We start from the raw sequence: 21,487 nt of genomic DNA on the forward strand, positions 1-21,487 counted from the left end.
ATACAGAAAACCTATGCCATCAAAAAAAAATGTTATTGAAAAGTTTAAGTGATATTTTATTTTTTTGGATGAGAAAACTCATGTTTAGCAAGATGTGACTGATTTTCATGCCCATAAACTACAGGACCATTGGGCTTATGATTAGTAAAATGTGAAGAATCTCAGTGACATCTGCTTACAGACCCAAATGTTATCACTGAGCTCTCTTCAACCACCAACTTTTTCCAGCCAGTGGTTTGCAGCCACTTATGTTGTTCTCTAAAGATCTCTCCAGTGACCTCCAAACAACTAAATACCAACCTCACATAGAGTCTCTTTTCCTGCCTAGACCCCATGACACTACCTGTTCAAGTGGTCCTTTACCTCTCTTCTCAAACCTTCCTCATCTCCTTGGCTCCTCCTCCAAACCACCCCTCAGTTGCATCTTTCATCATTCTCTCAAAAATATCATCTGCTGTGGACTCTTTAAAAGGGGATATAGAAATGAAATTGAGATGGGATATGGTCAATGCCAGCTTAAGAGACAAAAGCATATAGTTATATTACCAACCTTGCTTTGTTTTAATGTCCTCTTTTGTTTCCCGAAATGAAAATTTTTATAATGAATAAAAACTCTCTGACCTTCTGAAATTCTTTATCCAGGCCTATTGATGTTCTGCATTTTCTTCAGTTTTCGGACTCCATGCAGTATCCCTCTTTAAGTATTACTTAGGTAATCCTGGTACTTGTCTTAATATTTTTCATTTTATTTTACTGTGTTTTAGGTGAAAGTTAATACACACATTATTTTCTCACTCAAAAAAATTTATACACAAATTGTTTTATGACATTGTTTACAGCCCACACAATGTGTTTACACTCTCCTCCATTCCCTTTCCTCCTGGGGCTTTCTGTGTCCTTTTGTCCAATTATCCTGTCCCTTCCTGCCTTCTCATCTTTGTTTTTGGGCAAGTGTTGCCCATTTGGCCTCCTATACTTGATTGAACTAAGAAGCACATTCCTCACATGTATTACTGTTTGTTTTATAGGTTTGTCTAATCTTTGGTGAAAGGTAGACTTCAGGAGTGTTTTTAGTTCTGAGCTAACAGGGTACCAGGGGGTCATAGTCTCGCAGGTTCGTCCCTTCTCTGTCAGACCAGTAAGCCTGTTCTAAATTTTGTGAATTTGAATTTTGTTATACATTTTTCTTCTGCTCTGCCTGGAACCCTCTATTATGATCCTGTTAGAGCAGTGGGTGGTGGTAACCGGTCACCATCTGGTTTTCCTGGGCTCAGGCTGGTGGAGGGTGTGATTCATGTGGTCCACTTGTCCTTTGGACTAATATTTTCCTTGTATCTTTGATTTTCTTCATTCTCCTTTACTCCTAACGTGATGATAACAATAGATGTATTTTAGATGGCTGACCACAAGCTTTTAAGACCCCAGATGCTACTCATTTATGTAGGATATAGGACATTTTCTTTATGAAATATGTTATGCCAATTGAGGTAGCTATCTCCTGAGATCATGGTCTTCAACGTTCAGCCCCAGTAACTCGGTCCCTCAAGGTATTTGGATGTGTCTAGGAAACTTGAATGGCTTTGCCTTGTTCAAGTTGTGCTGACTTACCCTATACTGTGTGTTTTCTTTCCCTTCACCAAAGTTAAAGCTTGTCTACTATCTAGTTAGTGATCTCCCCTCTTCACCCCTCCCCTCGCTCGTAACCAATAAGGATTGTTTTTTTTTTCCTGCATGTAAACCTTTTTATGGCGTTTTATAATAGTGGTCTCACAATATATGTCCTTTTGTTATTGACTTATACCACTCAGAATGCCCTGCAGATTCATCCATCTTGTGAGAAGTTCTGAAGATTCATCGTAATTCTTTATTGTTGCATAGTATCCATGTGGTATATACCATGATTTTTTTTCATCTGTTCATGGGCACATAGCTTGTTTCCATATTTTGCTACTGTGAATCATGTTGCAATAAACATGGGTATGCATATATCTATTCTTGTGATGATTCTTATTTCTCTAGGATATATTCTCCAGAGTGGGATAGCTGGAGTGTATGTTATTTCTATTTCTGTGCCATATCGTTTTCTGTAATGGTTGTACCATTTTACATTTCCACCAGCTGTAAGAGTTTCAATCTCCCTGCAACTTACCCAACATTTGTTATTTTTTTGTTTGTTTGTTTGATTAGGCCTAGTAAGGGCAGGGTGAGATGGCATCTCATTGTAGTTTTGATTTGAATTTCTCTAATGGCTAATGATCTTGAGCATTTCCTTATGTCTTTTAGCTGCCTGCATGTCTTCTTTGGTGAAATATCTGTTCATATCCTTTGCCCATTTTTTAATTGGATTATAAGTCTTTCTTTGTTATTGAGGTGTTGAAGTATTCTACAGATTTTAGATATTAGACCCTTATTAGATATATCTTAGCCAAAAATTTTTTCCCAGTCTGTAGGTTCCCTTTTTATTTTTTTGATGAACTTTTGTGATGAGCCTACATGTTTAAATTGCTTTCTTTATTTTTGGTATTTGTCCACACTTTATTCTAGAATGTAAATATTAATTTATTCCCTATTCTTGGCACCAAGATGCTTTGAGCACCAGGCTTTAAATGGAAAGCAAGTTGATGGCTGTGCTAAACCAGACATAGTCTGAGTCTACAAGATAAAGGTGATGACATCACTAGGTGAGACCCCCCTAGCTAAAAAAATCAAAACTTCCCATTCACTTAATAGCCCATATGCTTTTTTAGGGTCAGTTATTTATGGTGAAGAGAGAGAACTAAAGTAAAAGCGGACTTTTGAAGATCGTTTCTGTGTATGAAGAGGGTTAACTAATATAAATTATTTGTGAATATTTATTTCTTGAACCTGAGATCAAAGTGTTTGATTGCCTATTCTCATGATGTAAAAATTATCATGGGTTCAGTCAAGTCTGTTATGAATCTGAAAACCAGACAGACTAACACGTTCCATTTTGTTGTTCTCCTGACAACCAAAACTAGTTACGGTGTGCCAGAGATTTCAAATGAACCAGATGGAGATCTAATATTCTGACAAAATAAAACATATGATTTGGTAAACAAAAGGTTTTGAACATCTTCCTTCAGCTTTCCCATATTCTAAGAAGGGGCTTGTATTAGGTCTGTCCAATTCATCTTCAAGTCTTGTTTACATAACAAAACCTCTGTGATCGTTGTTTTCCTCTCAGACTTCTTTGGCATACAGGTCTTCTTCAAATAACTTAATTTCTATATACTTGATATATGAAAACTACAAAATTTATAACATTTATTACATAGATGCTGCACTATTAGATCAATACCCTTAGACTTAATTAGAGTCCTGGTATGTCTGAAATAGTCGAAAATGTTGGCATATTTGATAAATGTTGGTTATGGAACATGAAATGCGAGAAAAAAAAAATGTGGTCTTCAAAAGGCAAACACCACCAGTTGTTTCTGTACCTCCTTTTGTTAATGAAGTTAGATATTTATCAATACATTTGAGTTGTTATGATGACAAAATAGGACTGATTTGGGGAAGAAGTTGTTGTGTGCCTTCAAGTAGATTCTGACTCATAGCAATCTATAGGACCAAGTAGAACTGCCTCATAGGATGTCCTAGTCTGTAATATTTATGGGGACAGATTGACAGGTATTTTCTCCCATGGAGCCACTGATGGGTTAGAACCACCAATCTTTTGGTATCTTTAGCTGAGTGCCTAACCATTATGTGAAAGACACAATATTGACTGCACTCATGATGCTGATTGGAATCATAATGAAATAACATCTCTTAAGTTGTTTAAATGAGCCCTGGTTGTGCAAATGACTGGGTATTCAGCTGCTAACCAAAAGTATGGCAATTTGAACCTACCCAGCAGCTCCGTGGGCGAAAGACCTGGCAACCTGTTTCCGTAAAGGTTATAGTCAAGAAAACCCTATGGGGGCAGTTCTACTCTGTCATATGGGGTTGCCACGAATTGGAATTTACTCAGTGGCAGCTAACAACAAGGTGATTCAGCCAGATCACTATCTTCTTTATGTTATTCAGGAATCCTTTATATCCATAAATCCAAGTGGAAGAGAACTCTGATAGAGTGCGTTAAGCCCTTTCATAGCTTCAGCTCTCACCTTTAGGAGGGTCATTTACAAATCTGTACCTCTAGCCACAATATCTAGAGTGAACCCTAGATCTTTCTTTCCAAATGCTTGTTGGACACTTTCCCATGTGTATATCCTGAATCACATGAAAAATCATCCTTTCTTTCTGACTTGAATTCAGATGATGCTGAATTATTTCCTCTTGAGCTTGTCTGAGAGTTGACCATCTTCCTCCAATTCCTTCCATACACATACATATAGTATACGCATAGTTATTTTTTATATGAATGCTATTGTGGCTCTTGCATTGTTTAAGATAAATACATAGACTTCCAAAAGTAAAACTTCACCTCCCATTCAAAGAGGTGGAATCTACTAGAGGGTCGGGCTATTTTGGGCAGTTAAATGGAAAAAAAAAAATTCTGCACACTTACTGATTATCAAAACTCAACATAGGACTTAAAAGGGGGAATGAATGAAGAGAATGTGATACAAATTTTCCTTTACGTTACACCATAATTTGTGGTCGTTCTTGAGAATAACCTTTAGAAAGAGAAATTTCTCTGTAGCTCTGGGACCTACTGACACAAATATAATATGATCTTTGGAGACTTGTGTACCTCTCCTGAGCTTTAGACTCATGCCATTAACTCTTCAGAAAACACTAGATAAAGATGGTAAAGGTTGTACGGTTTCAACAACACTTCTTCAAATCTGCAAAATGAAACCGTGAGTGATTTTTCCTTTGCAAAGGGGCAATTTCTCTCTGTTTCAAATCTTTTTGGAGGCTGTGAAGGTACAGTGGAAAGAAAACTGAACTCAGAGTCTGAAGATGTGAGTATGACTTATCTTCAGTTTTTACTTCTAGAAAAGTTATAAACTCTCCAACTTCCAGTGTCCTTACTTGGAAATGGAGATTAATTACCGCTACCTTTTAGGGACTTTGTGAGAATAAATTGGGAGAGCATAAAATCACAGTATAAAAATAAAGCAATATAAAAATAACATTAAAGTTATCATTAAGAAGTCAGAATTAGTAAGAACTCAAAAAAGGATTCCTAATGTTGCAGAGGAAACCCTGGTGGTGTAGAGGTTAAGTACTACAGGTGCAAACCAAGTGGTTGGCAGTTCAAATCCACCAGACGCTCCTTGGAAACTCTATGGGGCAGTTCTACTCTGTCCTATAGGGTTGTTATGAGTCGGAATCAACTCGACGGCAGGGGGTTTAATGTTGTAGATGTGGGATTCAACTTTACCTTTTAACAGATGTGTATTGGTTAAGTTGCTTAAACAATTTGTGCCTCACTTTCCTAATGTAAAAGGAGAATTAACACTACCTTTCTCATAGACATGTGACAAGGACTTAGGATTTAATGTACCCAAAGTACAATGCCTAGAATATTTATATTGAACATTTAAATCAAGTGTTTGTTGGTTTTCTTAATTAAAGATCATACACAAAAGCATCTCAATAGGCTTCTATCACTCTAAGGGATCCCCTTCAGGGATATTCTGGCCTTCCTCATGGCATTTGCTTCTCATTTTAAAATGCCTAAAGAATGGTATCAAGTTGTTATTATGTAGCCATTGTAGTGATATTCATAAGTGCTATTACAGAAGTGGATAGATCTACTGTGTTTAAATTAAAGGCATATATTCACCAGGGGAACAATTTCTTAATCTTTATTTTGCCTACATTTTTTAATATATTTGAAAATGTGGGCAAAATAAATATGAAATATATAATAAAATTAAAAAAAATCTCAAAGTTATAAGGGACATTAAGGATGCATATGGAATAATCTTGTATTATAATTAGGAATCTCCCTCGTGACATCCTGAAAGAAAGTCATCTTACTCATTCTTAAACCCTTAGAGTGACAGGGAAAATCAGTCCTTCATAAGGCAACTTATCTCATTAATTTTTTTTCTTTCTATACTTAAATAAAATCTAACTTTTTGTTAGTTTCATTCCTTTTTACTGATTGTTAACCATGGAAAACTGTACAACAAATCTACACAGCAGCTCTTCAGGCATTTGACAATGACCACCAGCATCTCCGCTTCTTTAGGCAGAATATTCCTGGGAGCAATCACACTAGAGGATTTGGCTCTGCAATCAGAAGACTTGGGTTTTAATGTCCACTTGGTCACTTTCTAGTAGTGTGGTGGAGTTATTAAACTTCTCTGTGCTTTTATTTTCTCTCTTGTTTAATCAAATTGTTTTGAGACTCAAATTAAAACAAAACAAAACAAAAAAACTACTGAATTTAAAAAAGAAATTAGCACACAACCTAGCAAATGATCAGTTCTTTTTATGCCTGAATAATACTTCATTGTACACCACATTTTATTTATCCATTCATCTGTTGGTGGGCACTTGGATTGTTTTCCCCATTTGGCTGAGATTTCAGGAAGCCCCATTGACTTCTCAGCTGCTTTCCACTTTGCTTCTTAGCCTGTTACTCATCCTAGGTATATCAGAAACTGCGTGGAGGGAAAAATTAGTGCAAATATTAGGCTCATTTTTTGTGCAGCTCTTCTCTCCAACGTCTTGGTCCATCAAGTCCTGGTTGCCACTACAGCTTTTTGATACCTTCAAATACATGTGTCTCGTATAGGATTTGTAATTGTTTTCACCGTAAGTAATGGTCTTTTACATTTTTCTCTGCAGGAGCTGGAAGAGAAAAATCACTTGTGTTGTTCTCTTTTGAGATCGTTACATGTTATATTAATAGTCACAAATGTTGGTTTCCTGTCCAAAATTGTCTTCTTGTCTATACCTTACCTGATGAATGTGGTTCTGTGTACTGAAGTTTGCTATTTGCAGGTGAGATTAACTTCTGCTAAACTTTTGGAAATAGCTTGAATGGCCTTGAAATCTGGGACTAGGGTTTTGTGTGTGTGTGTGTGTGTGTATATATATTTTTTTTTATTACTAATTCAATCTCTTAACTTGTTATGGGTACATTCATATCACCTATTTCTTCTTGAGTCAGTTTTGGTAGTTTATGTCCTTTGTCTAATTTGCCCATTTATCTAAATTATTTAATTTGTTGGAGTATAATTATTCATAGTATTATAATCCCTTTAATTTCTGTAAGGTCAGTAGTAATGTCCATTCTTTCATTTATGATTCTAATAATTTGAATCTTTTCCCTTTTTCTCTTGGTCAATTTAGCTAACGGTTTGTCTATTTTGTTGATCTTATCAAAGAGCCAGTCTTAGCATCATTGATTTTCTCTATTGCTTTTCTATTCTGTATTAACTTCTGCCTTAATCTTTATTTTTTTATTCCTTTTGAATTGATAGAACAACTAGACAAAGGATTAATAAAGAAATAGAAGACCTGACCTTTTATAAACCATCTAGACCTAACAGGCTTCTATAGAACACTCCAGAAAACTACAGAATATACATTCTTCTCAAGTGGACATAAAACATTATCCAGAACATACTGTATAATAGGTCATAAAACAAACTTGAACACATTTAAAATGATAGAAGTAATACAGAGTATGTTCTCTGACCACAATGCAATAAACTTAAAAATTAATAGCAGAAAAAATGTAGGAAACTCACAAATATGTGCACATTGAACAGCACACTCCTAAGTAACCAATAAATAAAAAGGGAAATAAGAAATACCTAATGATGAATAAAAATGAAGACACAGCATATCAAAATATGGAATGAAACTAAAGCAGTGCCCCAAGGGAAATTTATGACTAGAAATATTAGTACAGAATAAAGATCTCAAATCAATAACTTAAACTTCCAAATTAAAACACTGGTAAAAAAGAATCTAAATCTCGAACAAAAGAAGGAAAAACACCTCCACAAAAAAGGGAAGAGAAAACAGATCTTTATATGAATAGCATTTCTGTATATCGTCGGAATTAAAATAACATTTCTATAAATCTCTGGCGTCTAACTAATGGCAACACCATATTTCCATGTCAAAGAGATGGTATATGTATTGGAGTTTAGCCTACTGATAACCCACCACAGAATTCTGTAATTGGGATCTGCCTTCAGACAAAAAACAAAAACAAAACAAAAAACAGGAGAAAGATGGGGAGAAAAAAAATAAAGGAAACTCATATTACACCTGCCTGGATTTCTTCAAATTTTCACTCCTCTTTGTATACTTTTTGTATTTCTTAGGCAATTCCTTTTTATATTTTATCTAGAGTTTTAAATTGCGGTCTCTGGGAAAGATGCTATAGTGAGTTTGAACACTTAGTCAAAACGAACGACTTCAGAATAGAATCAAGAGTTTTGCTGTCCTTTTGCTTTTCTGTAGATCTGCCCCTACATAAGAAGGTCGACTGTTAAAACATGAAACCAGCACATCCGTCAGAAAGATTCTTGGTTTGACATCTGTGTTCACACTCTGGTGTCCTGTGTTCTTCTTTGACGTTTATCATTCTGACAAAGATGAGGAATGTCTCAATGGTGACTGAATTTATCCTGCTGGGCATCCCACACACAGAGGGTCTGGGGACCATCCTCTTTATCTTGTTTTTGTCCTTCTACCTCTTCACCCTGATGGGGAACCTGCTCATCCTACTCGCAATTGTCTCCTCCCCTCGGCTTCACACTCCCATGTACTTCTTTCTGTGCAAGCTGTCTGTGTGTGACATTTTTTTCACTTCAGTGAGCTCCCCCAAGATGCTGTTCTACCTCTCAGGGAACAGCCGAGTTATTTCCTATACAGGCTGTGTGTCTCAGCTCTTTTTTTACCACTTCCTGGGCTGCACTGAGTGTTTCCTGTACACCTTGATGGCCTATGACCACTTTGTGGCCATATGTTACCCTCTGCGCTACACAGTTATCATGAGTCACAGAGTGTGTGCCATCCTGGCCATGGGGACTTCATTTTTTGGCTGTATTCAGGCCATCTTTCTAACCACTCTCACTTTCCAGTTGCCCTACTGTGGTCCTAATGAGGTAGACTATTACTTTTGTGATATCCCAGTGATGGCGAAGCTGGCCTGTGCAGATACCTCAACACTGGAGATAGTGGGGCTCATCAGTGTGGGCCTTATGCCCCTCGGCTGCTTCCTTCTCATCCTCACCTCCTATAGCTGCATTGTCTTCTCTATTCTTCAAATCCGCTCTGCAGAGGGCCGACGCCATGCCTTCTCCACCTGCAGTGCCCACCTCACTGCCATCCTCCTTGCCTTTATGCCAGTAGCTCTCATCTACCTGCAGCCCACTCCTAACCCCTCTCTTAATGCAGCTGTTCAGATTCTGAATAACCTGGTCACCCGCATGATGAACCCCTTGATCTACAGCCTAAGAAATAAGGAAGTGAAATATTCTCTGAGGAAAGTGCTACAGCATCTGGACTTACTTTCTGAGAAGTGATAGAGAGAGTTAAGTAGCTAACAATTCAATAGAACTACACTGCTTACAAAAGGTATGCTCTAGGGAACAAGATACTGTCACTGCCCCTGTTTTGATGAGGAAGCTAAGACTTGAAGAAATAAAACGACTTGCTCCAGGTGACATAACTAATAACCTATCCTGTCCTGAAAGCATTGTATCTTTCCAGTTGGCAAAAAAAAAAAAAAAAAATAACTTGGGCCTTCTTTCTCTCATTCTTTATTTTCCTCTCCTTTATTTCCTTTCCCACATCTTCTCCTCCTCTTATCTTCCCCCTCATGGTCACTTCTTCATGTTGCCTGCAATAACCATCTCCTTGAATGTCTGCTTTGGATAAGCCCTCATTTGTTGGTTTAGACATTGTTAAAAAAAAAATAGTAGAGGTGCAACCTCATCACTTCAGGCGGCATCCAGCAATTTTTGAAAAACGACCATGGTGTACAACAACAAAAAAAAAAAACTTCTGACTGGGCCCTAAGACAATTCTCTAGTGGGGGAAACAGAGGTACCAGTATGCTGTATTGCTTACAAAGCCTTTCAGTCTTAGACCTGAGAATAGGTCTTGGCTGGGAGCTGACACAGTGGGAGAAAGAGAATGTGGACAGGTCAGCTAGCAGGAGTCTACAGGAGTAACTGATTCTGTTGTTTTTCAGTATTAGAAAATTTCAGCTTGGTTTTGTATTGTTCAACACAGCCAGGGCTCAGTGCTGAGCCACGGCTGTTCTTGCTTTGTGTTTTTGAACACTCTGCTTACAAAAAGGCTGTGACATTTTCCCTTTCCATTTGCATTTTTTTTTTCCCTAAATGTTGGGCTTAGCATGCTATTTCAATCCAGGCAGAAATTTGAAGGAAAGAAAGGGCAGTGAGAAGAGAGTGATGGGAAGAGAATGCACTGAAACAGAGGCAAGCCTTTCTTCTCTTGCTTCTTTCAGAATTAGTCAGGAATCTGCCAGCCTGAGCTGGCACCAACAACATGGTGCTCTGGCCTCATATCAGTGTGGTGAGCCAATGTATGCTCCTAAAAAGGGGGACATCTTTTTTCTCCTACCTCTCTTAAGCTCCCAGAACACTTTTACTGCTGCCTGTGAGTTTTTTAATTATTTTGTTTGTGTATATGTTTTGGTTTTGTTTTTGTTTGCAGTAAGCAAGATCCTAAGGTGGGAGTTAGAAATACAGCTGAAGACTTGGTAAAATCCCAAAACTACCCCAAATTTCTGTGTCTGTCCCTTTTTATTTCCCCATTTCTGTTGCAGCCTCCTAATTGTTGCTGCTCACATAACTTAAATGACATAAGTTTTAGGAATAAAGTTGGAACGCCATTTATTTTCATTTTCATTTAAGTAGCTGATATTTGAGTATTACTACTGTGGTGGCTTGCATGTTGCTCGGATACCTGAAGCTATGCCACTGGTATTTCAAATACCAGCAGGGTCACACATGGTACCCAGGTTTCAGCAGAGCTGCCAGAGTAAGACAGACTATAAAGAAGGGCCTGGTGATCTGCTTCCAAAAATTAGCCAATGAAAACTTTATGGGCTCAAGCATACCAACAATTGTGGGATGGCACACGACCAGGCAATGTTTCGTTCTTTTATATGTAAGGTTGCCATGAGTCAGATCTGACTCAACAGCAACTAACAGCAATCTGCACTAGAGGTGAAGAATGAAAAACTAAAGAAACCATGCTCCTAGCCTTAACAATCTCTTTAAAGAAACATGTATATCATATTATACAAAATATATGATGTCAAATCCCATAAACAGAGTATTGTAAAAAGTATTATGAAGGAAAATCTCCTGCAACAAGAATGGAAGGTTCTGTCTTCTATATGTTTCTGCCAATCATCCAATTTTTTTGGACCCAGACCCAATTCAATACATAGGCGTGTCACCAAGACACCTATACAATCTCCCTCTCAAAATTCTCCCACGGGAGGGAAAAGGATATTAGTATGTCCACTTCAGAAAAATTGCCTACCTCTGCGAAATGTGACATCTATCCTAGGAAAAGAACTGGCAAAGTGTTCAAAGATAAGGTCCTTGCATTTAAGTATTACAGTTGTATGAGGTGCCAAAAGGTCAATACCTGGGCCTTGAAAATCATTTCCAAAAATTAGCAATAGACCACCAACCAACTTAGGTGTTTATGATGTCAATATCTAGAGATTCTAAATGTCTGAAGGCTTATGATGGGAAGGCATTGGGTATTATCCCTTCCCTTTCTCGTTGCTCTCTCTTCTTGCCATCATCATCTGGCTGGTTTGTTGTAAGCTCACTTTATATAGAAAGTGTTTACAAATAGAAGTTAAATAAGAATTCATGAGTTATCGCTACTCACATGACTTGAGCTGAGTTTGGAACCAAACCTCTTACCAATGAGTAGGTTGTGATTCATGGCAAGCCCATATGTTACAGTTCTACAGAGTAGAACTGAGTGCCATAGAGCTTTCTTGGTTGTAATCTTTACAGAAGCAGATTGTCAGGCCTTTCTTCCATGGTGCCACTATGTGAGTTTGACCATTTTAAAAGTGATTGGTACAGTAATTTTTATGAAAAAAGTGATACAAATTTCTATTCACATTTGGCCTGGAAACCCAGGTTTTATGCATACTTTGGGTTAGTGAATCTCCTCGTAGTAACTTAGGAACAAGGGATGGAGAAGAACAGTGTTCTGCAATAAAGTTCATGTTCTCTTTCTTCTCTCTCTGATGGTAAATTTAAATCATACCATCTATATGAGACCAAAAGGTCAACGACTACTCTAAAGTGAAGATGGGAAGATAAGGGGGCAGGGAAACCAGAGTACTGGAAATGGGACAACCAGAAGGCAATTAGAGAGAATGTTGACACATTGTAAAAAATGTAACTAATGTCACTAAACAATTGGTATAGAAATGGTCAAATGGGAACCTAATTTGCTGTGTGAACTTTCACTGAAAAAACAATAAAATATTATTTAAAGAAATTAAATCATACCTCCAAAATTTAGCTTCCTCAGAGCTACATTTATATGTGGGGCTCCTTCATTTTATCAAGTATGAGAAATATGGGTAAGCTTTTCACTTACCGAAATATCTTTCTTTCAAGCTCTCTCTACACTCATTGAAACATTTTAGAACTCCTGATTCTCATGCCAGTATCTCTTCTTATTTTACTCATACTATTCAAAAAAAAAAAAAAAATTTTTTTTAATTCATCATAGCATTCCTTTTTCCTATGAGCTGTAACATAGCATTGAACTGATTCTCAACAGAGCTCATATAAGAATGTGGTTTCACAGCATGCATGGTAAGAGTATCATTTTAAATCTCCTTCACTACTCTCACAGTTCTATGTCTTTTATTCTACCTTCCTGGAAAGTTCTTTCCAGGGTCTTCAGCTGGACAAACACATCCTTTTCATTCAAGACTCAGTTCAAATATCATTTTCTTTGTGAAACTTTCCTTATATCAAGCAGAGTCACCTTCTCATTTCTCTATTCTTTCGATTAGATTTTAGAAAATCATCTATCCATTGTGTCAGGAAAAATTTTGTCAGATCATTTTCTAAGAATAAAAGGTAGATACTGGGAGGATAACAACAAAAAATGGTCACTTGAATATTGACAGTACAGAACTGACAGTCCATTTGTTAAGCAAATTAAGGTCTGAATTCCAGATGAGTTTTTGTTGTGGCTGATAAGCCAGAACCTCAGTCTCTACATCTGTCAGTAATTTTGCACCTATTTAGCATTTCCAGAGTCTTGAGAGCAGATTCATCTTCTATCCCTTGGAATGAAGCTTCAAGGACAGTCACAGCTCTTTCCTTTAAAGATCTTTTACCAAATTAAAGAAACATAACAGCAGTTACATTTTCCATTTATTCAACAAACAATTAGTCATGGATCATTGTCTTAGGCTGAGTTCAGGGCAGAGAAGTAGAGTAACAAACAGCTTTGGTCCAAAAGAAAATGAGCTGTTTTGGGCTAGTGGATCTTTATCAGGAAAATTATCAATCACCGGGAAAGTAGACTGTAATAAGAGGAATTTATCTTAAAAAATGTTGTTTGCCACTTATTAGTTGTGGGCCTCTGTATCCTTCTCTGTAATTTGAGGGTAGTAATAACTTGTCTGATGTAGTATCAGAAGATGAGCTCCTCAGGTTGGAAGGCATTCAAAGTATGAATGGGGAGGAGCTACCTCTTCAAAGTGGAGTTGACCTTAATGACATGGATGGAGCCAAGCTTTCAGAACCTTTATTTGCTGATGTGGCATGACTTAAAATGAGAAGAAACAGCTGCAAACATCCATTAATATCAGAATGTATGAAATATTAATCTAAGAAAATTGGAAATTGTCAAAAATGAAATAGAATGCATAAACATCAATATCCTAGGCATTAGTGAGCTGAAACCGACTGGTATTGGCCATTTTTAATTGGACAATCATACGGTCTACTATGCTAGAAAAAAAAAAAGGACAGTTCATTATAATAAATAGATCAATTCACCAAAAGGACATAACAATCTTAAATGTATACGTACTGAACTTTGAAGTGTGTGTTATGGATTGAAGTGTGTCCCCCCAAAATATTTGTAAATCCTAACCTCTATGCCTGTGATTATAATCCCATTTGGGAATGGGTAGTGTTTGCTATGTTAATGAGACAGGATTAATGTAGGGTGTGTCTAGAGTCCGTCTCTTTTGAGATATCAATGAGATTAAACAAGCATGAGAGAAGCAGAGATGGGGTAAGATAGACGCCAAGACAAATGGAGACCTCCAAAGAACCAGGAAGCAAAAGCTGAAGAGACTAGGACATTCCTCCAGAGCTGGCAGAGAGAGGAAGTTTTTGCCCAGTAACAGTGCTCTGAATTTGGACTTCTAGCCTCCTAAATTGTGAGAGAATAAATTTCTGTTTGTTAAAGACACCCATGTGTGATATTTCTGTTATAGCAGCAACTGTCTTAGTTGTCTTAGTTATCTAGTGCTGCCATGACAGAAGTAACATCACAGAGGTAAATTTACAACACACAGGAAAATCATATCTGATGACAAAATGGTGGACAATCTTACAATACTGGGAATCATGGACTAGCCAAGTTGACACACTTTTTTTTGTGGGGGAGTGGGAGACACAATTCAATCCATAACAATAACTAAGATACCATGTGAAGTAAAAGATTGTTAGAACTGAGAAGAAAAATGAAAAAGTTACAATTATAGTATGGACTTCTTCACGCCACTCTTAAGAATTGATATATAACTATTCAACAGAGAATCAGCAAGTATATAGAAGAGTAAAAGATAATAACAAAAAACAGGATCTAATTAGCATTTATAAAGCATTTCACCAACCAATGACATAACGCACATTTTTTTTCAAGCATCCATGGAACAGTCACCAAGATAGGTCATATATTGGCCATTAAACAAACCTCATTGGATTTAAAAGGATTAAAATTGTACAAAATGTGTTATCTGATCATGATGGAATCAAGTTAGAAATCAATAACAGAAAGACAACACAATGTATACAAACATTTGGGAATTAAATATTACATTTCTAAATAACCCATGGGTCAAAGGTGAAGTCTCAAGGGAAATAGAAAAATACACAGAACTGAATGAAAATGAGAATATATATATAGCATTATAAGCTTACATTAGAAAAGAGTAAATATAAAACCTATAATCTAAGGTCTTACCTCAAGAAATAGGAAAATAATAGCAAAATAAACCCAAAACAAGCAGAAGAAAGAAATAATAAAGATACCTGCAAAAATCAATGAAATTTAAAACAGAGAAAATGAAACAAAAAGGTGGTTCTTTGGAAAAACCACAACAATAACATTGGTAAGCCTCTAGCCAAACTGACAATAAGATAAAAAGAGAGCAGACATAAATCACCAACATTGGGAGTAAAACTGAGGACATGACAATAGATCCTGCAGCCATTACATGATTACCATTAAACAGAAGAAACAGCTTCATGCTCATAAATTCAACAACTGAGATGAAATGGATAAAGTCATTAAAAACTACAAACTACCAAAAATTAACCAATATGAGAGAGATAATCTTAATATTCCTAAAACTACTAAATAAACTGAAATTCTAAGTAAAGCACCTCTGAAAATAAATATCCAGACTGAAGAATTCCATCAAAAACTTAAAGAAGAGTTAGTACTAATTCTATGCAATATCTTCCAGAAAATAGGAGATGAGAAAACACTTCTCAACTCATTGTATGAGTCCAGTATTATTTTGATGCTAAAATAAGACAATTAAAAAAAAAAAAACTTTTAGATCAACATCATTCAAGAACTTAGATACAATTTTCAGCTAAAAAGTAGCAATTGGAATCTAGCAATTAGATTTATTAGAAAGAATTATGTATTATAACCATACGAGGTTTATTCCTGAATTGCAAGCCTGGCTCGATGTTGACAGCCAATCAGTGTAATCCACCATATTGATTAACAAGCTGTCTTGGTTATCTAGTGCTGCCATAACAGAAATACCACAAGTAGATGGCTTTAACAAAGAGAAGTTTATTTTTTCAGAGTCCAATAGGTTACAAGTCCAAATTCAGTGCATTGGCTCCAGGGGAAAGCTTTCTCTGTCAGCCCTGGAGGAAGGTCCTTGTCCTCAATCTTCCCCTGGTTGAGGAGCTTCTCAGGCTCAGGGACCTTGTGTCCAAAAGATGCACTCTGCTCCCGGTGTTGCTTTCTTGGTGGTATGAGGTCTCCAACTCTCTGCTTGTTTGCCTTTCCTTTTTATCTCTTGAGAGATAAAAGGTGGTACAGGCCACACCCCAGGGAGACTCCCTTTACATTGGAACAGAGATGTGACCTGGGTAAGGGTGGTGTTACAGTCCCCCCCTAATCCTTTTAACATAAAATTACCATCACGAAATGGAGGACAACACCACAATGCTGGAAATCATGGTCCAGCCATATTGATACACACATTTTGGGGGGGACATAATTCTATCCATGACACAAGCTAAAGACAAAAAATCATGTGATTGTATAAACTGGCACAGAAAAAGTTTTGAGCAAAATTCAACACCCATTGATGAAAAAAACTCTCACTAAACTAGGGATAGAGAAACACTTCTATAACATGTACTAGGAATTCTAGCTAGTGTAATCAGACATAATAATAATAACAACAATAATAATAACAACAATCTAATAAAAGTCTTCCAGTTCGGAAAGGAAGGAATAAAACTTTTTAATCAAAGACAACATAATTGTCTAAGTGGAAAATTATATGGAATCTACAAAAAAAGCAACTATAAATATTAAGTGAGCTTCACTAGATTGTAGGATACAAGATCAAAATACAAAAGTCAATCATTTTCAGTACATCTATCAGTGAATTGGCCTTTAAAAATACCATTTGCAAAACTATCAAAAATACAAAGTCCTTAATACTGACAAAAGTTGTTAAGGGAAACGACAAAATCTTGCTAAGAAAAATTAAAGAAAAGCTGAAAAAATAAGGAGGTATATTGTGTTCCCATATCAGAAGACTCAATATTTCTAAGATGTCAATTTTCCTCAAATTATTTGCAGATATACCGTATCCCAATCAAAATCTCAGTAAGGTGGAGATAGCCCAAGATGGTAGCTTAGTCAGAAACATCATGCAGTCCTCCTACAGCAAAGACCTGAGAAGCCAAAAGAAACAGATACAGATGACAATTTGGAGCCCTGAGCACCAACAGAAGGATAAGGAATTAGATTGAACACCACTTGGAAGAAGAAACTAAAAGAAAACAGAGAACAAAGAGAGATAAGGAGAGGAGGTGCTCTAACAGCTGGTCCAGCACAGCATGACCATCTTGAGACAAAGCTAGAAACAATCGTGGGTGAGGAGCACAGGAAGGCAACATCACAGAATTCCCAATAGGAAACAGAGAAACTGTAGACATACCTGGACTGAAGCAAGGTAAGCAGGTCACAAACTATACCTGAGGGAAGTACAGGAAGGAGTGTGAGAGCTCCAGGTATCCTGGGGTCCACAGAGTAGTGAGGGAGCCAGAATTCAGAGACAGGATTACTCACCAGCGGTGGTCCCTGACCATTAGCGTGGTTGGCACACATGGAGTAATAGAGCCATAGTGTACACCAAAACAAAACAAAACAAAAAATCAGGACAAAACAAACATACAATAAATACATACATACATAAATAAATAAAATAACACCTAATGCCTTGGAGAAAGCAGACAATAAGAAATCATATGAAAAAAGCAAGATAAGATGGCTCAAGCAAGTGATGAAAATAAAGCGAAAGAAAACTTTTCAGAGGAAGAAACAATAATACAGCTACCTGAGAAGATATTCATTATGGATTGTTTTGTGTCCACCAAAAATGTGTGTCAGCTTGGCTAGGCCATGATTTCTAGTATTGTCTGGTTGTTCTCCACTTTGTGATGTGATGTAACAATTCTATGTGTTGTAAATCCTGATTTCTATGACATTTATGAATCACTATTAGAGGCAGTTATGTTAATGAGGCAGGACACAATCTACAGGATTAGGTTGCATCTTAAGTCAAACTTTTGAGATATAAAAGGGAGAAATGAGCAGAGACAGGAGGAAATCCTACCACCAAGAAAGAAGAACCAGGATTGGAGAATGTCCTTTAGATCTGAGGTCTCTGCACTGAGAAACTCCTAGATTCAGAGGAAGATCGATGGTAAGAATCTTCCCCAGAACTGACAAAGAAAACCTTCCCCAGGAGCTGACACCCTGTATTTGGCCTCCCAGCCTACTAGGTTGTGAGAAAATAAATTTCTGTTTGTCAAATCCATTCACTTGTGGTATTTTTGTTATAGCAGCACTAGATAGCTATGACAGAATTTGATATCAGGAATGGGGTGTTACTCTAACAAAAACAAAACAGAAAACCAATCCCATTGCTGTTGAGTTGATGATGACTCATAGGAACCCTACAGGACAGAGTAGAACTGTCCCATAGAGTTTCCAAGGAGTGCCTAGTGGATTTGAACTGCCAACTTTTTGGTTAGCAGCTATAGTGCTTAACCACTATGCCACCAGGGTTTGCTCTAACAGATATCTAAAATGTGGAAGCAGCTTTGAAATTGTGAATGGGTACAGGCTGGAAAAGTTTTAATGTGCCTAATAGTAAAACCCTAGATTGTCTTGAAGAGACTGTTGATGGAATTATGGATGTGAAAGGCAATTCTGGTGAGGGTTCAGAAGGAAGTGAAGAGAGCTGCTACACTGGAGATGGTGCAGACAGTGAAAAGTAGAAACAGAAAAACAACAGCAGAACCAGGAGACTGGCATGAGATGAAGGGGGAGACAACCAACAAAGCAAGAGAGCTGAGTGACTTTGGGCATAGACTTACTCGCAGAGTGGGGTGCCTCTGGGAACTTACTGGTAGAGCTAAAGAGCTTTGTAACATTTGCCTGAGCAGGGCAGAAGCCAGGCCAGCCCAAGAAGCCCTAGGGGCCAAGAGGCCAAGGAACCAGGAAGCAGAAGATGAAGAGAAAAGGCATGAGGAAAGCAGACCCGCCTCAGTCTCAGATGGTAGGGCCATGACCTCTGGGGTCTCAAAGGGCAGAACCACAACCTGCTGGATCTCAGAAAGTGGGGCCACAGCCTCGTAGGTTTCACAGAGTGAGATCTTCACCAATTAAGTTCTGGAGTATGGGGCTGCCATTCATGACAGCCAGGGGAATGGGGCTAGAGCTGCTTTCCAAAATTGAGGGAGCAGAGCTGCCATGCCCAAGAGGCAGAAGAACAGGGCCTGCCAGGGCCAAAGGGGTGGGATCTCCACTCAGATGGACTAGGAGAATGGGGCTGCCCAAAGCCAAGGGAGCAGAGTTTCCATTCCGGTGAACGTGGAGGACGGAGCTGAAGCCCAGGGTCAAGGTGCCTCCATCCTGAATCCAGAGAGCATGTCCAACACCCAGAGCCTGTAGGGCAGAGCCATTGCCCAGATGGTCCCAAAGAACAGAGGATTATTTTCAAACTTTGAGAGCTAGTGTAATGCGTTCTGCTGGGTTTTGGACTTGTTTGGTGCCTGTTATCCCTTCTTTCCCTCCAATTTCTCCCATTTTTAATGGAAATGTCTACCTTGTGCCTTTTCCACCATTGTACTTTGGAAACAGATAACATATCCTGGAGCCTTAATGATACACTGGTTAAGAACTTGGCTGCTAATCTAAAGGCCAGTAGTTCGAATCCACCAGCTTATCACCCTAAGACACCCTTTTAACCTAGAACTGAAACCACTCCCAGAGATCATCTTTCAGCCAAATAATAGATTGGCCTATAAAATAAACAATAACGTCCCTGAGGAATGTGCTCCTTAGAATAATCAACTATACCAGACTAAACAGGCAATTTGTGCAAATGCAGAGATGAGAAGGCAAGGACGGTCAAGGAAACTCAAGGGATGGAAACGAGGAAGGCAGGATGAAAATGGGGAGAATGCTGACAAATTAAGGGATAGCAACCAATGTCTTGGAACAATTTGCATATAAATTGTTGAGTGGGAAACTAATTAGCTGCGTAAACTTTCACCGAAAACACAATAAAATGTTAAAAAAAAAAATCTCAGTAGGGATTTTGTAGAAATTGACAAGCTGATTCTATAATTCATAAGGAAATTCAAAGCACCCAGTATAGACAAAACAATTTTGATAAAGAAGAATAATGTTTAAGAATTTATGTTATTACAGGCTGCAAGATATATTATGAAGTTTAAGTTACCAAGACAATGTGGAATAGGCATTAAGAGAGAGAAATAGGTCAGTGGAATAGAATAGAGTGAAAAACAGACCTACATGTTATACATGCCACACCATGAGTGAATCTGAAAACAATTATGCTGAGTAATAGAAGCCGGACAAAAAAGAATATATATTGTGTGGTATTTTCAATATACAATTCTTGAAAATGCAAACGAGTGTAATGACAGAAAGCAGATCAATGGCTGCCTGGTGATGGATGGAAAAAAGTGCTGTGAGGGAGGGATTACAAAGGAGCATGAGATAAATTTGGGAGTAGATATAGTCTTTTTTTCTTTTGGTGTTGGTTTCACAAATGAATACATTTATCAAACTTATGTAACTATGTTTTAAACATATGTTCTTTATTGGATGTTATTACACTTCAATAAAGATGTTAAAAATGTGATAAGATATTGAACGGGCAATCATAATGGTTTAACCTGGCAAAAAGACAGATATTTGGGATTGATATTGAGCTGGAAAATCGTATGAGCATATGCTTTTCACAGACATATAACATTACTAGAAAATCTTTTGGAGATCAAGTTACACCTTTCAAAATTACAGAAAAGAAACAAGTCACTTACTCTTTTTCTTCATGTATAATCCTCCAAACGGTCCAGATAGGTTTAAAAAAAAAAAAAAAAAAACTTTTACATTTTCCTGTGTTTGGAGATGATAGAGCAGGTTCAAGGTAGATGTATAGAAAATTTAAAAACGCTAAGGAAAAGTCTAATATTATTTCAGGGTTTTAACAAACAATGTAATTTTTACAGGGTCTCAAAAATTTGATATATATTGTGGAATAATTGGACCCCTGGCGGTGCAGTGATTAAGAGCTTAGCTGCTAACCAAAAGGTTGGCAGTTCAAATCCACCAGCCTCTACTTGGAAATCCTATGGGGCAGTTCTACTCTGTCCTATAGGCCCGCTATGAGTCGGAACTGACTTGACGGCAAAGTTTTTGTTTGTTTTTTTTAATTATGGAATAATTACTAATCTCCCTGACACTCAGGAAAAAAAAAGTTCAATGTTTATTTTAAATACCCAAGGGATCAATGAGAGTGTCAATATATTGCCAACAAACATGTACTTAGTAATTGTTTCTTCCCTTTAGGGTCCAACTACTGGGGTGAAGGAATCCTAAGGGGCACTTTTGGTCACGATCATCTCTTATAGGCTCCGCAGATGAAAACAAAATTTCCCTTTAAAAATAGTAAACAAATAGGATTACTGTTTGT

The 21,487-nt window shown here is 37.4% G+C and overlaps 1 protein-coding gene across 1 annotated transcript; it reads left to right on the top strand.

Annotated features, from left to right (window-relative positions):
- The first annotated feature begins 8,540 nt into the window (after nucleotides 1-8,540).
- LOC126060659 (olfactory receptor 149-like) lies at nucleotides 8,541-9,473 on the top strand. Its single transcript, XM_049856895.1, has one exon. It carries the CDS (start codon nucleotides 8,541-8,543, stop codon nucleotides 9,471-9,473), a length of 933 nt encoding a protein of 310 aa, XP_049712852.1.
- The last annotated feature ends 12,014 nt before the right edge of the window (nucleotides 9,474-21,487 follow it).

The sequence above is a fragment of the Elephas maximus genome, chromosome 17 (assembly GCF_024166365.1).
Source record: "Elephas maximus indicus isolate mEleMax1 chromosome 17, mEleMax1 primary haplotype, whole genome shotgun sequence".
NCBI classification, from domain to species: domain Eukaryota; kingdom Metazoa; phylum Chordata; class Mammalia; order Proboscidea; family Elephantidae; genus Elephas; species Elephas maximus.

Bases quoted from the DNA above. Each gene is read 5' to 3' on its own strand.
- LOC126060659 (XM_049856895.1), top strand. From the start codon at position 8,541: ATGAGGAATGTCTCAATGGTGACTGAATTTATCCTGCTGGGCATCCCA.